The sequence below is a fragment of the Stegodyphus dumicola genome, chromosome X1 (genome assembly GCF_044657685.1).
Source record: "Stegodyphus dumicola isolate Sdum_Otavi_A_Nest chromosome X1, ASM4465768v1".
NCBI lineage: Eukaryota > Metazoa > Arthropoda > Arachnida > Araneae > Eresidae > Stegodyphus > Stegodyphus dumicola.
In genome coordinates, this window is record NC_140780.1 from 21,033,251 (window position 1) to 21,048,392 (window position 15,142).

Here is a 15,142-nt window from a genome sequence, read left to right on the forward strand (position 1 = left end):
GACTTAAAGAATCTAAAGTTAAAAGTAAATTGAAGTCAAATCAAGGTTATTCCTCAACAAATTAGTAATAGCAATCGTGTATAAGAGGTTTAACACAATATCGAAACATATCAAGATTAAAATAAGAATTCATAGCAGCACAAAATCTAAAAATAAAAATGAAAATGCAAAGGGGAAAAATATAAAATAATAAAAATATAAAAATGAAAATTAATCTCACTTTACTGAAACTCCAATTCAAAACTCATGCGGGGAAAATGAATTATAGCTTCATAAAAGTCGATTAATATGTTAATATGTTTCGAAAACGTGTTTCGTTCTACCTTCGTTTCACTCCAATTTCCTTTAGATTCTTTAAGTCTATTTTACTTCAATCCTGCAGCTATAGCGCAAGACTGGTATAAAAATGTGCTTTTAATTTTACCCTCTTACTATATATATATATATATATATAATATTTAATTATGTATAATATATATATATATAGAGAGAGAGAGAAAGAGAGATAGATGCAGAGAGACACTGAGCACATGCATACACACAAACACCATATATATATATATATATATATGTAATTAGTACATTAACTAAAAAAAGCAAAAATGGACTTTCAAAATCAAAATGCAGCATTAACGCAGTATATATATATATATAAATTTAATTAATAACTTTCTGTATCTCTCTTTATATATATATATATATATATATGTGTGTGTAATAACAATAGTAAACAGTAAGCAGTAATCAATTATTTAAATTCTAATAAACAACAGCTAAAGTAGAAAATAAAATAAATGCAAAGTCAAAAATCATATTCGGATACAAGAAACTAAGGACAAATAAATTAATCAAGCAAATTCTTTAATTTTTAAAAATTTTAATCAAAACAGTTATTAAAAATTGTAATTAGAAAAAAGGCACTGCTGTAAAAGCAGTTTAACAATTTAATCCTCATATGTGCCATGTGAAAAATTTGCATATAACTAGATATAGACACCCGCAACAAACGCGCGCACACACACACACACACACACACACATATATATATATATATATATACAAGACATATAAAGTATATATATACATTAATCACGTATTTTAAGAATGAAATATAAGTGACGACAGAGATGCAAGGCAAAAGAATGCTCATATAATAGCATGAAGATCTGGTTAAGACTTATTAAATTAAAGTAGTAATTCTGACTGTGACTGATTGCTAAATATCTCACTTCGAAAATTTCAACCTTATTATTGGCTCTTAGAGTGATTTATTACAAGCATGACACTAATTTTAGAAACGAGAAAAGAAGCAAATTATAAAAGAGAGTTAACGGGCAATAGCAAATTAAATTTAGTATTTTATCTCTTTCTTTTTTAGATGTATAAAATCAAACTAAGTACTCGTACACGGAAATCAGTAATCATCTTGAAATATAGATCCATTTAATCCAAACTGCTAATTTTAGTTCTTAAATAGTGAATTATTATTACAACAGTCAATACGATATCATCTAGAGTTCGAAACTGTTGTCCGATAACTGTATTATTATGATTGATAAAAGTAAATATAGTCATGTGGAGACTTTTTATATTCTTGTATTTTCAATTTAATTTATAAACGTAATAAATTTTCATTAAGAACTTTCAGATTTGATGATAATTAAGAGTTCAGAATTTGCGACCTCTCTGGTTTTGCCAAGATATTTCTCTCAGCGGCTTAATTTATCTTCGCAAAAGACCTAGTCATCATTTTCAAATCAAAATAATAAATTAGGAGCTCCCAGTTACCTAAAGTGGCCATCAAAAATTTACTGTCAGATTCTTAGGTTGCAGAAAAGGAACCTGTATATAAAAGTTATTCCCCCTTTTGTCTGTCGTGGGTAGAATCTGCAGAAACAGAGTGCAATATTTAACAATTGCTTCTATTTATTTAATGATATTGCCATTGTTCCTAGCATTAATTACTTTCATTTATTTTTTAACAGCTGGTTATGTTTTTTGTCTACGCTTCTTCTAATATTTTCTTTAGGATAGTGAATCTCTATGCGTATTATCACATTTTTCTCTCTCATGACAGTTTATATCGTTTACCATTTCTTTAATTACAGGTTATGAATTTGGCCATGCTCTTACTATAATCAATTTTCCTTTTCATTTTAAATGAAATATTCCAAAAGTAATAGAGTTTATTTAACCACTGTGTTCAGTTAATCCATTGCTCTCATTCCCTTTGATATGATTGATGCTCTCAACCAATCAGTTATAGTAACTTTCCTCGTAGCAAGCGAAATTGAATTGGAAATTTGTGGATTAGATTTCTAATCATTAGCGATATTCTGAGTAAACGTTGTTTCAAAGCTGCAATGCAATATTTGGCTTCAAACGGAATATCTAGGTGCACTCGATTTACCCCTTTTAGCAGCGGCGACGAGTAGGCTCTCATAGAAGTAGGCATTCTGTACAATTTATTAGATACTTTTAGTAGGAGGCTTTTACTCCGCAAAGACAGCCCAAAGGATTTCCTAAATTTATAAACAATAAAGTGAATTTAATTCTGAAAAGTACGAAATAGATAATCATGTCTTTTTTCGTAACTTCATTTGAAATTATTTATGTATTTTTGAAAAGATATATTATATTAAGAACAGCTGAATAAAAAATTCTTTGTTGAAAAGGAGTCCATTAGAATGCATTTAGCATAAACAAATCAGTTGAATAATGAAAGTTACGTTTATGAGAATTAGATACTACTTACTAAAGATATCAATTTTTAGTAATTAGTATCTAATTCAATAAAATAACAAATATCAATAAATAACAATATCAATAAAATAACAAATATCCTAATAACGATTCTTTAATATACGTTACCTTTTTATGAACATATAAAAATTAATTAAGTTTGTAGTTAGCAACTCACGGAATGAGGTTATTTAATTCTTTTAAAGCATACTACGATCTTTGCTTAATTTTCATCACAGTTTGGACCGATATTACTCCATGTGAGAAAAACAGATGTTCTCCTACTTCTCATCGTTTTATCACTAGCTTCTTGACAGATTTGCTGATTGACAGACTTCTCTAGGTGATCGTTCGACTAGCCGCTTTGATATAATTTCTGTGCCTTATATGGGATCAGAACCTAAGCAAAAATCTGTCATCCTGCGCAAACCATCATAATTTCAAAATTTATTATTTTTGATTTACTAGTACTTTTATGTTAATTATCAAAATCATATTTCATGAGAATAATAGAAAACGCAGCTTCTACTTTTCTTTGTATATTGACCAATAAAACTGACTTCATCGTTTCGCTATCTTTAATATGTGTGCAATTTTGTTTAGCATGTGAGAAAATACTAGCTATTTTTTGTTTCATTACATTACATCTATGTATTGAAAAAGTATGCTTTGCAGAGATAAGGGGATTTACCAAATAAATAATTAAAAAGTTGAAAATCTTAAAGTTAAAAGCCATGCGTCTTGCAGAAAAACAGTTATTTTATCCTTATGGACTCCTCACTTTGATTTCAAACGAACTTATAGTTTTGCTAGATTATTTTTGCATTTATATTACGAAGCCATTATTATCCAAGATTACAAAATATAAGATAATCTTAAGAATATCTATTTGGATGATAATATACAACTGTTAAATTTTCTCTTTAATTATTTCTTTACAGAAAATCATATTCTCTATTTATTGATCTAGAGTTGTTTCTGCTTATCTTATGAGTATGTAATAATAAATGCATTTCAGTACACATTATGTAAATCTGATTTTCCAAAAGCGTGTTTTACAGGCATTTTAAGTCAGAATACTCATTCAATTAACATAAATAAACTTGATATTACTATTACATAAAATGAATGACTTAATGGAATTTTTCAAAGGAAGATTTTACTTTTATGAGATTTCAACAATGCATACTTGAGATTCGGGACTGAAAAGCATAAAAATTAAAAATAAACTATGTCATTTAATCTGCTTTATTTTATTTTTTGAGTTACAACAAAAGTCAGAGTAATGTAAGAAATAGTATGAAATAGAATTTCTCCTGTTCATTTAAATCTTTTAAAAATAGCGGCGAATTAATTTGAACAAAAGTTTTGGCTTTATGTTTGTTTGTCACTAATAGAATATAGTTTTAGAAAAAATTCTCTTTCGTTATTTTTAATGGCATTAACATTCTAGAGACAAAATATAATATCATTGTAAAGCAATATTTTCATTTTTTCAAAGCACAGAATGTTAAAAAAGAGAGTATTTGGAACAAATTGAGTAAAGTAATTTTGAATACATCAAGGTAATGCTTATTGACTTATATAACCTCAGGTATTAATATGGTAATTACAATCGAGCATCGGGAAGGCATTTTGTGGATTTGTTTATTTCAAATACTTTAAAATGGGTTATAGATTTCTTTGTTCCAAATACGTTAAATTGGGCTTCTTTACTTTATAGATTTAATTGATTCTTTCCCTTTGGTATGAAGATATGTAAGTAATCGATTTCAAAAGATAAAACGTATCATTTGAAAAGATAAATTTTCCAATTACGAATTTCTTAGATTTTAAAAGATTGCAGACGTAATTTATTACAAAAATAAATGAGAATTATAAGAATAAAACTTGAAATTGAAGAAATACATCGGGTTTTTTTTAGAAAGCATGTGCATACAGTTGATAAAAGTGTGTTTGTTTTTTTTAATAGCGAATATATTTTTCAGCTTTCAAAATCTGGAAAGAATTCCGTTTATCTTCGTCACGTGGATTTGAATTCTGGAGGAATGTACCGCTGCGAAATATCAGCCGAGGCCCCGTCCTTCGATACTGCCGAAGCTGAGAAGGAAATGAAAGTATTTGGTAAGACAATAACGAAACTTCTCATGACATTTTATAGCTAAATTTATTGTGAAACATATTGCTCGAAAGGATCTACAGTTTTTATTTCGCTACATATAACATCGAAAGTTTAGCCAAATATATATATGTACACATATATATATTTTCTTCAAATAAAACAAATGCATGCTAAACATACTCTGAGAATAAACATTTTGTTTCTGTAAAAACAGCTGTATATATTTAAGTTTCAAAATTATGTAAATAAGTATTTGAGTTTTATAAACAAAGAAAATTTCAAAGCTAAAATTTAAATTTCAGAAGAATACAATTCTTCTTCTAAGTTCTGGAAAACAATCTCGCTTAACTCGACTAATTAATTCGTCACTCCACCAGTAAATCGTGTTTAACGAATTGTACATTATAAAGAGTAGTTGTAGATTATCCTCTACTTGGTGAAAATTTGAGAAAAAAACTTTAAACTGTATTAAAAGAAAAATTCATTTCAGGATAATTAGTTACTTACATTTTTATTTAATGTTTGAACATTTGAGTACGCCACTTTTTTATTAAATAAATATATAAGGATGATTTAATAATGCCAAGCATTTTAATCTTATGATAATTGGCAATTATTTCATCAAGAGTTTGGTCTCATTCGAGGTAACTAATTTTTGTGCATATCGATTTTGTGCATATCGATTTCTGTGCATATCGATTCTATTTTTGTGCATATCGAATTCGTTTTAAGCATTCTTTTCCTAAATTCAGCTGTTGAAATTTGACAATTTCTATGAGTTTTGGAAATCCTTTTTATTTGAAAATTCAAATTTAGCCATTTTCTATAATAAATATTCTAATTTTTAATTATTATACTTTTATCAGAATTATTTGTCCGATGAAAATGAAATATGTGTGCAGCAAGGATGTGAATGCGATTGCATGAATGTTTCATTTACATTTTAACTTTTGAAAAGAAAGCATTGCTATTCAAATAAAATCTGCATTGCTGTCAGAAAATATACTTTATTTACTACAACAAAATTAAATTGCTCTTAATTTGGATTTCAAGAAGTAGTTTTAATTCTTAAGCCGATAGTTTTTTATATAAAATTTTGTATTTATTTTATAACTTCCACGTTTCAATACGTATTCCTAAATCTTTAACTTTGGTATTCAAATAAAATTTTAATAGTATTAAATAATTTAATAATTAAAATATTTTGTTATTATCCTTTTAGAACAGTAAGATGCATAAAATTATATAGCTTTCTTGATCATTGTTCAGGATTTTAATACATTTAAAGTATACTCCTGTGTTTCATAACAAATTGCACTTGCAGATAACTAATAACGTTTTAATAATTTTAGTTTAAAAATTTTGCTTTTTGGATTCAGTACAGTAAGGAACATTTAAATAGCTATCTTTGTAAATTAAGAAACAAAATAAAAGTAATTTCAACTCTATATAATTATCTGTATGGATGGCAAACTTTTATTCTCTGTAAATTCTCAAGAAATACTTTGTATCAAAAATGTTGTTGCTATAAAAATTAGTACACGAAAAAACATCGTAAAATACTGGAAAAATTAACTGCGCAAAATCGAATGTAGTCATCCTTTGTGTCAAACATGATATCCAACATTATTCAAAACGATGCTTCTTGCTGTTTGGTGGTTTTCGGAAATTACCACCATTGTTCTTCGACATTCTTCGAAGAGGGAGAAATGAGAACATGAATTTACCTTCTCATGATACAACAATAACATAAAAGTGACATGAAAGCGATACTATCAGCCCCCGAGTAGAATTAATCTACTTAAATAACTGTATTAGGAAAAGAGTTATTGCCTTAAATATAAATTAATGCCATATCCTCTTGAGAAAGATTATGTAGGTTTAGGAATTTGTATCTGCCTATTAATTCTGTCTAGGAAACATACATGTGTCTCTTCACCCATCTGATAAGTTGCCACTCTAAAATTGCTATCACACAAGAAAGCACTTAGGAAGGGCAACTGTTTTGTGCCAAACTTGAAACACTTAAAATCTTGCATGGAGCTGCAACACGGAACAAAGGTGTCCCTCCTGAAATCTTCCGAAGAAAGTGCTGACAATGAATAACTTACAGCCTGCAAATATATCATAATTTTTCAACTTCAATGAAAATTTAAGTTATCAGTTATTTTTAATTGATATCTTATATTTATGTGTTGATGCAGCTCCGAGTTGTTCATAGTTATTCCTTTTAGATACTGCCTGTGAACTTTACAATTATTCTGACGGGCATGAAATAACATGACTCAGTTTTCATCGCCCGGCTCCTTCCATCTGACTCGCATGTATACGAGCCAGTTTCCCGTAAGTCCTCCACGAAGGCATCCTTCCCTTTAGGCAAATAGCTCTCGTGTTCATTGCCATAATTCAATAATCCTAATCCATCTGACTCTCTGATCTATTTGCTATAGCTTTCCACCTGCTGTAACAACATTTGTAATTGCCTTGCCTTAAAATACTTATTATTACTTATATAAGTAATTATTACCTATTATTATTTATATAAGTACTAATAACTGCCATTGCATCTTTTAAACAATATCCCAGATATTTGAGATTTTATCTTAATCACGAAATCACTCCATGCTAATTCTGTTGACATAACGAGCTGAAAACACAATTTTTTATTTTGTTTCTTAATTTATGAATATTTCACTTCAGCTTAAAATTTGAAAGAAAATTTCTTTTATTGTTCCCTCTGAATCCATAAAGGTTATAAATTTATATGCATGAATGCATGTAAATATATGGTAAATTAAATTTAGTTGTTGTAAAGTTCGTATTCTTTAAATATCTTCACCTGCATACAAAAAACAGATTGCTTAAACCAGCGGTTCTCAATCTTTTGACTAATGCGTACCATCTAAACAAAAATTGAAAACCTTTAGTACCACCACTACAAAGTACTACTACCACAACCACTCTTGAATAAAGCTAAGATCTCATAAATTTACAAGTGTTAGAGAAAAACTCAATCAGGATGTTAGGGTTTTAATTTTTGAATTTAATAGTTAAAAATATTTTTCTTCTTTGCATACCGCCTATTTTTTTCTTGCGTACCACCAGTGGCACGCGTACCACCGGTTGAGAACCCCTGGTTTAGAGACATTAAACTTAATAATGAGAACTATATCATAATTTCATATGAAGTTAATTTCAATCATTAGTTTATCAATTTACTTTAAATTCAAGTAGCCTCAGTGATCTGTATTCATTTCATGCAAATTTCTGTTATGTGTGTTGCACAAATGAATGTTTGCTTGCGCATCATACATATTTTTATTACTTTGAAATTTTTGTAATTTTTGAAATGCTTCAGTACATCAGCTTTATACATGCGTATGTATATGTATGTATGTTTTAAGTAATACTTTATATATATCATGTGAGACTAAAAGAGGTAAGTTGATTTATAAATGGGACATGTTCTATCCATGTTTCCTGATCTAAAATACGTGCTTAATTTGAAAAATGGTAAGTAATGCTTATATTTCAAATTAGCCTCAAATCACTCTAAAATTAGTATGACCAGGCTCCAAGGTAATTTTCTGCTTCATTCCTTATATGTGTATTCTTTTTCATCAGTGTCTTTATGTTTTATATTGTGCTGTAAACATTATATGCCATTAAATCTGCTTCATCAGGTATGTATTAATTTTTGAAATGTTTAGCCGTAAAACGTTTGCCGAATACTTTATTTTGTATAATAGTGATTCAAGTGTCAAAATATTTACAGTACTTTATTTACAATGGTATTTTTAAATATTATATAACCAAATATCTGAATAGAATTTTCAATTGAAGCGATTAGTGTACTCTGTTATATGAAGTGTTTCATAACATTACATTATCTTGAATTTTAAGTAATAAATATTTTTATTGATATATAAAAAAAGTGCATAAAATCACATATGATGTAATTTCATATAACACGAAAATATTTTAATTAAAGTTTATGAAAAATATTACTCTTAATAGAATTGTTTTTAAATATTAAAAGTGACAAATTGTTTCTAAGCAGATTAATGCGTCAACTTTTCATATTCTCATTGTTGTTCCTTTGTGCCTTTACCTTAAAGAAGTAAATTTGCGAGTAAGTTATTAATTCGGAAATTGCCTCAGCGAATGCTTAATAATGGAAAGGCTCTACCATGGGTCGAATGCTCTTGTTTCTCTTTTAGTTCTGCCCTCGGAAGGCCCGACGCTCACGGGAGGCAATCAAGAATATCGCATTGGGGACACAGTAATTGTGAACTGCACATCAGCCAAGTCTAAACCAGCTGCCACCCTGAAATGGTATATTAATGATGAACTAGTAAGTAATCTGCTTTATTGTTTACCTGATACTGACTAAACTGTACTTAAACTTTCCGCCAAGGTTGAGGAAATTTAAGTTTTCTGCATTCGAAAATTTCTCAACCTACAAATAGGCACGCATTGGAGAATTTTATACGTAATTTTCTGCATTTGTTAGCAATAAGCAATTATTAATAATTCTGAAAGCTTAAAGTGATATTAAAGCCGTATTTATTACCCCAAACAATTTAAGTTACTGTTGAAGCAAGTAAAAAACTATTCTTATTTATAAAGTTCTAAAAAAGACTTAATTTTCATTAACTGAAGCCTGGGTTTAATGGAAAATAAATCATTTTGCTGTTTCCTGCGTTGAAATGAAGACAACCTTTATAATTCTTTAAATTATTTTAATGTTTCTTACCTAGCGGCAAGGCCGTATATATACGGCCTAGAATATTTTTTGTGATGTCTGTAAGAACGTTTATATACGCTCATATTAAAATATGTCAAAGAATTTAAGGCAATATAGCAAAAGAAAACAAATCCAGGTATGAAATACCAGGAGAGTTTTTACACTAAAATAAAAAAAATAATTTGTTCTCATAGTAGGTTTGGGAAATTTGTGCTTTCTTGGCGAAAGCCCTGGCCGCTCAGAGGGTTAATAGGGGAAACTTATACTGAAAGCTCTTATTTCAGGGCCTGTCACTTCCGTGAAGATAACATTCCTTAATCAACTGTAGCATTTAGATCTTTTATATCCTCGTTTCGTATCCTGTTTTTAAGTTTATTATACACATTCTTAGAATCTAAGCAAAAGCTACATAAATATGCAGCTTGAAGGTAACAATACTTAAACAACTGCAGCATTTACGTCTTTTGCATCCCAGACTTGTATCCTGTTTTTAATTTTATTATACACAATCTTGGAATCTTAGCAAAGGCTACAGAAATATGCAGCAAACATAAGAGTTGTTTGATATTACTTTTACTTACATATTAAACTGAGGTTTTAGAAGTATATGCTTCTCAAGCTGATAAAATACACTTTTTGGTAAATAAAATCGTAGCACCAAGAAGGAAGTGGTTGCTTTTCATGAAAATTAATATGTGTATAGCTCATAACACAGATAATAAAATTATTAAAAAATCAAGGTGATCACGCCTTGATTAATCAAGGTAATCACGCCACGTAAATCAAGGTATCACGCCTCACAATCACCCATTGAGTGTTCGAATTAGTAGTTGGTCGAACCGCCCCTGGCGGCAATGCATGCTTGAATTCGTCGTGGCAAGGAGTGGTAAAGGTTCCTAATGTCATCATGCGATACATTCTGCCAGGCATTCATCAGTTGTCGCTCCAGATCTGAGATATTTTGTGGTGCCCGAATCTAGCTGCCTACCATGTCCCAGACATGCTCGATTGGTGAAAGGTCTGGTGACCTTGCAGGCCAAGGAAGAGTATCAACTGCACAGAGGCAGTTCAGAGATATACGAGCGGCATGTGGCCTGGCATTATCTTATTAGAAAATGGCTCCAGATCACGTGCTATGAAGGGTAATGCAAACGTCTGCAGGATGGTATCAACATATCTTTGAGCTGTTAAAGATGTACGGAGGATGACTAAAGATAACCTGCTGCCATAAGGGATAGCGTACCACACCATCATACCAGGGGTGTATGCTTTTGTAAAACAATGGCTGATTGGGACCGCTGGCCCCCTCCTCTCCACACGCGAACACGGTGGTCATCTGCTTCAAGAGTAAAGCGGGATTCATCGCTGAACACTATTCGATGCCAGCCTGATGGTAGCCATGATGATCGGCTGCGACACCACTCCAGACGACACCGCCGATGGTGTCGGCGGTGTCGGTGGTGTTGGTGGTTTGTGGGGGTCAAAGGCCTCTGTGAGCGTAATCTCGTCTCAGACAAGCGCTGTGAGATAGTGGACGGTACCAAGGGAGATATAGACATGACTGTAGTGCGTTGAATAGTCGACAATGATACCGCTGCGGCGGTTCAGGCCTGGCGAACTATCATCCTATCTTGCCTCGCATTTGTGCTCCTTCGTCTTCCAGAGTCTTCATTTCGTCGGCAATATCCTTGTAACCACTATTGCTGCCAATATCTTTGCACAGCAGTGTCTGTACTCTGCAGGTGGCGACCTATTGCTTGGTATGACCACTCAGCTTCACACAACTCTACAATGCAACCACGTTCGAAGTCGTTTAGTTGTATGTGAGGTCTTCGATATTATCGTAATGACATCTTTAGTTGCTTCTTTCCGGAATTACAATGGCAGCAACAAAAAAAGAATAATTTTCCGGCTCTGTTACTGGTTTCATACTTTGAGAATTGTGCGCTATGATCGCAATTCCTGTTCATTTACCCTGAAACTTGGATCATTTGCAAGTTCGATCAAGATGTTTTTGCATACCAAATTTCCTCACGATCACAAAAGTCCTTCTTGGAGCTTCGAATTGTTTTTGTAAAAGAGTTTATTTCAATAAAATATTAACATCTACACAATTAATATCAAGAGAGAAAAACTTCTTGGTATTACCCATAAGTATATTTCAAACTCTATTATCTTCTGCAACTAAGTAAAAAAAAACTTACATAGGATATGTTATTATAATTTAAAAAAGATGTATTGTTTTCTAATGAATTTTCAGGGACTTTTAGACGCAGTTTTCTGAATTAACTTGCTGATTGTTTAAGTTATTTTTATAACTGTTTACAAACCAACAGTTGACTACGTGAAGACTAGTGGTTCGTCACACAAAGACATCGTCCCTTGAAATGTGATCTCTTAGTCCTTAGGAATACAGACATCGAGGTTAGGGACCTGCTGTAGACGTTACTTATCAAATAATATTGTCCACTGGTTAAATTAACTTCACAGTTATTCAACATTATAAATTTTATAGAATAAGAATCAATACTCTTGAATCAATTTGTATTCTATGAAAAGAGAGATGGATTTTTATTGGGAAAAGATGACAGTTGCTTGCATTCACTAGGAGTGTTCTTTATTATTTTGAAATGTGGAGGCACTGTCCTTTGCGACAGGAACTAAAATGCGAACGTTACATAAATAACTGCATCACCTTTCATTAGTTTCAGAAAACAATGTGTATATTTTGATGTTAATATTGTAGAACTCAATGCATTGATGGCCTTATTGTAGAATGCTGCAAAAGTAAGAACAGATACAGTTATGTTCGACAGACATTGTCGCACTTTTAAGGTTATAAATGTTTTATTCGGTTTCGAACTCAGCCGGATTTAATGTCGGTGTGTCTCTCCACTTAAGATTCAGAACATTAAAACACTGGCTGTACCACGACATTGATGCTTCTAATATCACAATTATTTCTTATGCCTGAAATTATAATTTTGCTAGTTTTATAAAACGAGATCCTTGCCATCACTATTGCTGCAACGTAGGCGCCCACCTGTAATTTTCAAGAAACTACTCTGTTTTTATAGGTGTAAATATTATAAGAACAACATTATAAGGTATTTCACCCACTTCCCTAGCGTGCCTTCGTGGTGTAACGGTAGCTTGCTGTGCCGGTATTCCAGAGGTCCATGGTTCGATTCCCGGCGAAGGCGGTTGCATATTTTTCATCTTTTCTGCTACCAATTAACCTAATGCCTCTACAACATAAGTTACTGACGCATAAATAAGTAATTCTTTTCTCAATAAATGGCTAAAGCACTGTTATAGTGACTGCTATCCAAATTCTTCTACAGTACCAGGCTTAGAACTCGCTTCAGCGCTCTTTAAGTAAAGATACTTTAACTATCACGTAACAGATCTTGGAGAGTGCAAACAAAAGCATGCAACATCTACTGATTCGGTATCTTAAAGTGCTGAAATTTATTTGAAATGTCATGGTATTAATAGAAATTGCATTACATAAAACTGTCTAGAACATTAAGTTCTAGGTTATATAAAATATTAAAATGCACTCCATTAGAATTAATTTCACGGTTATGAATGTCGTCGCCAAACAGCTGCTTAGCATCATTAACTTAAAAAGAGTCGTCCCTTGATTAATAAAAAGAAATTTCAATCCGCATAATTAGTGGAAGTTTGTATGAAGCTAAAATACTGTTAGAGAGGAAATTGTGAAGCCCTAATGAGAAAAAAAATGCATGATTTGTCGCTAGGGAAGCAAATGATTTAATTTTTGATCCAGTACAACTCTAAGTCAGTATTATTGGATACGCAAAAAAGAAACTAGCGTAAAGATTAATGGTGTAGATCTTTAAAAACCTACTTAAAATAAGGGACTTAGAAGAATATCTTTGTAAAAATTTTGTTTGAGGCTGATTTAAGCAGCTTTTTCTTCGATTTTAGCAGCCAGTTTTAAAATATCCCTGTACTCATGCAGTGAAAATCTTCGTTTTAAAAGTGCTCTGGTTTACAAATTTATAAATGTAAAAAAATGCTTTCTCTGTACGTATAATATTTTTGTGTGTATGTAACGTAAAATATTTAACTTCTAAGAAGGCCCTTAAAGTATTTAACTTCTAAAAAGATAGTAGCTTGTAGATTACATTCTATCAGATAACGATAAGTCTCAAGGTCAATGCGGACACTCTTCGAATCTCATGGTAAAACAAGATATTTTCCAAAGATGGCTGACATGGTTCTTAGGATTAGTGAATAAGAGGACACACGCCCTCTCAATATTTATCATTGTACTTAATTTGAATGTGCCATTATTTGCAAAGTTATATAGTTATAATTTGTTTCGCAATGTTATCTTTGAGTTAATAATGTATAGTAGTAAATGAAAATATATAGAACTTACCTATTAATATAGGTAAGATTTCTATTTATTTTCTATAGATTCTTTAAAAGTTACAAAAAAGAAAATAGTGTAAAATTATTTTATGACATTATAGAAATATAAATTACATTCCTTGTAATCTGAGTCAAATGCAAAGCTTAAATTTTTCCGAAAACTTTTTTTCTGTTAAACGCACAGCTTAAAAATTCCGTTCCCTTCTTAACCGTTATATTTACATTAAGTGTATAAACATATTTTGTATTTAATAATGCCATCAGACGGTTCTGATCCTTTGAAGTATTTTATATCAAACTAAATCAAACTTTGATATATTTTGATGTAAAAGAATTTAGAAAAAATAAAAATAACTTAGAAAATTTAGTAAAAATAATTTATAGTTGATAAATAAGAATAATAAATATATAATACAAAATGATTTTAAAAATTCTTTACACAAATTTAAAATATACAAAAAAGTAATAAGCTTAAATAAATAAAATATTTATGTCGGTAAAACAGAATATTTTCTATCTTACTGTAAGTAACATCAAGCTAAGTATACTGAAAATATTTCATTTAAATACTAAATTTTAACATAATTTCAAAACTTATTTTCTTCACTATCTCAAATACATTTTTGTCTTGTCAAAAGTAATTTTCTACAACAAGGGCTACCATAAAATATTTTTATGTGTTATTAAATAGAATTTATTCAAGTCTCCAAGCATTGAGATTCGTAAAACGGTTTGCCTTTACAACTGTGATTTAGAAATTTCACATGTATAAGAATAAACCTCATGTTCTACGTCACAAACTATTATAATAGCATCCATCTAAACGTAACAAATAGTGATTAATGTTGTATATCATGTTTAGTAATGAAATTACATTATCAACAAATTATAGCGGTAAGGATAAATTTTGATGATATGATAGTACGGCTTACAGATCTGATACTTATAGATCTCAAGGAATATGAGATATTTGTTAGAAGAAAATATCAGAAAGGAAAAAGTGTGTCTATTTTCTCTTATTTCCAGACATAGCTAATCATCATAGCATGTAGATAAGCAAGGATTTTTCTGCAATCAGTATAACAGTCACATATACACTCATGTCCAAAATTATCTTTACATACCCC

The 15,142-nt window shown here is 30.6% G+C and overlaps 1 protein-coding gene across 3 annotated transcripts in view; it reads left to right on the forward strand.

Annotated features, from left to right (window-relative positions):
• Positions 1–15,142, forward strand: part of LOC118185602 (cell adhesion molecule 2-like) — a 529,906-nt gene that overhangs the window by 412,933 nt on the left and 101,831 nt on the right. For all 3 annotated transcript variants that reach the window (XM_085807279.1, XM_085807278.1, XM_085807281.1), the window contains 2 exons: positions 4,731–4,866; positions 9,085–9,218. In XM_085807279.1, the coding sequence (XP_085663405.1) occupies positions 4,731–4,866; positions 9,085–9,218 (270 nt within the window). The remainder of the gene's footprint in view (positions 1–4,730; positions 4,867–9,084; positions 9,219–15,142) is intronic.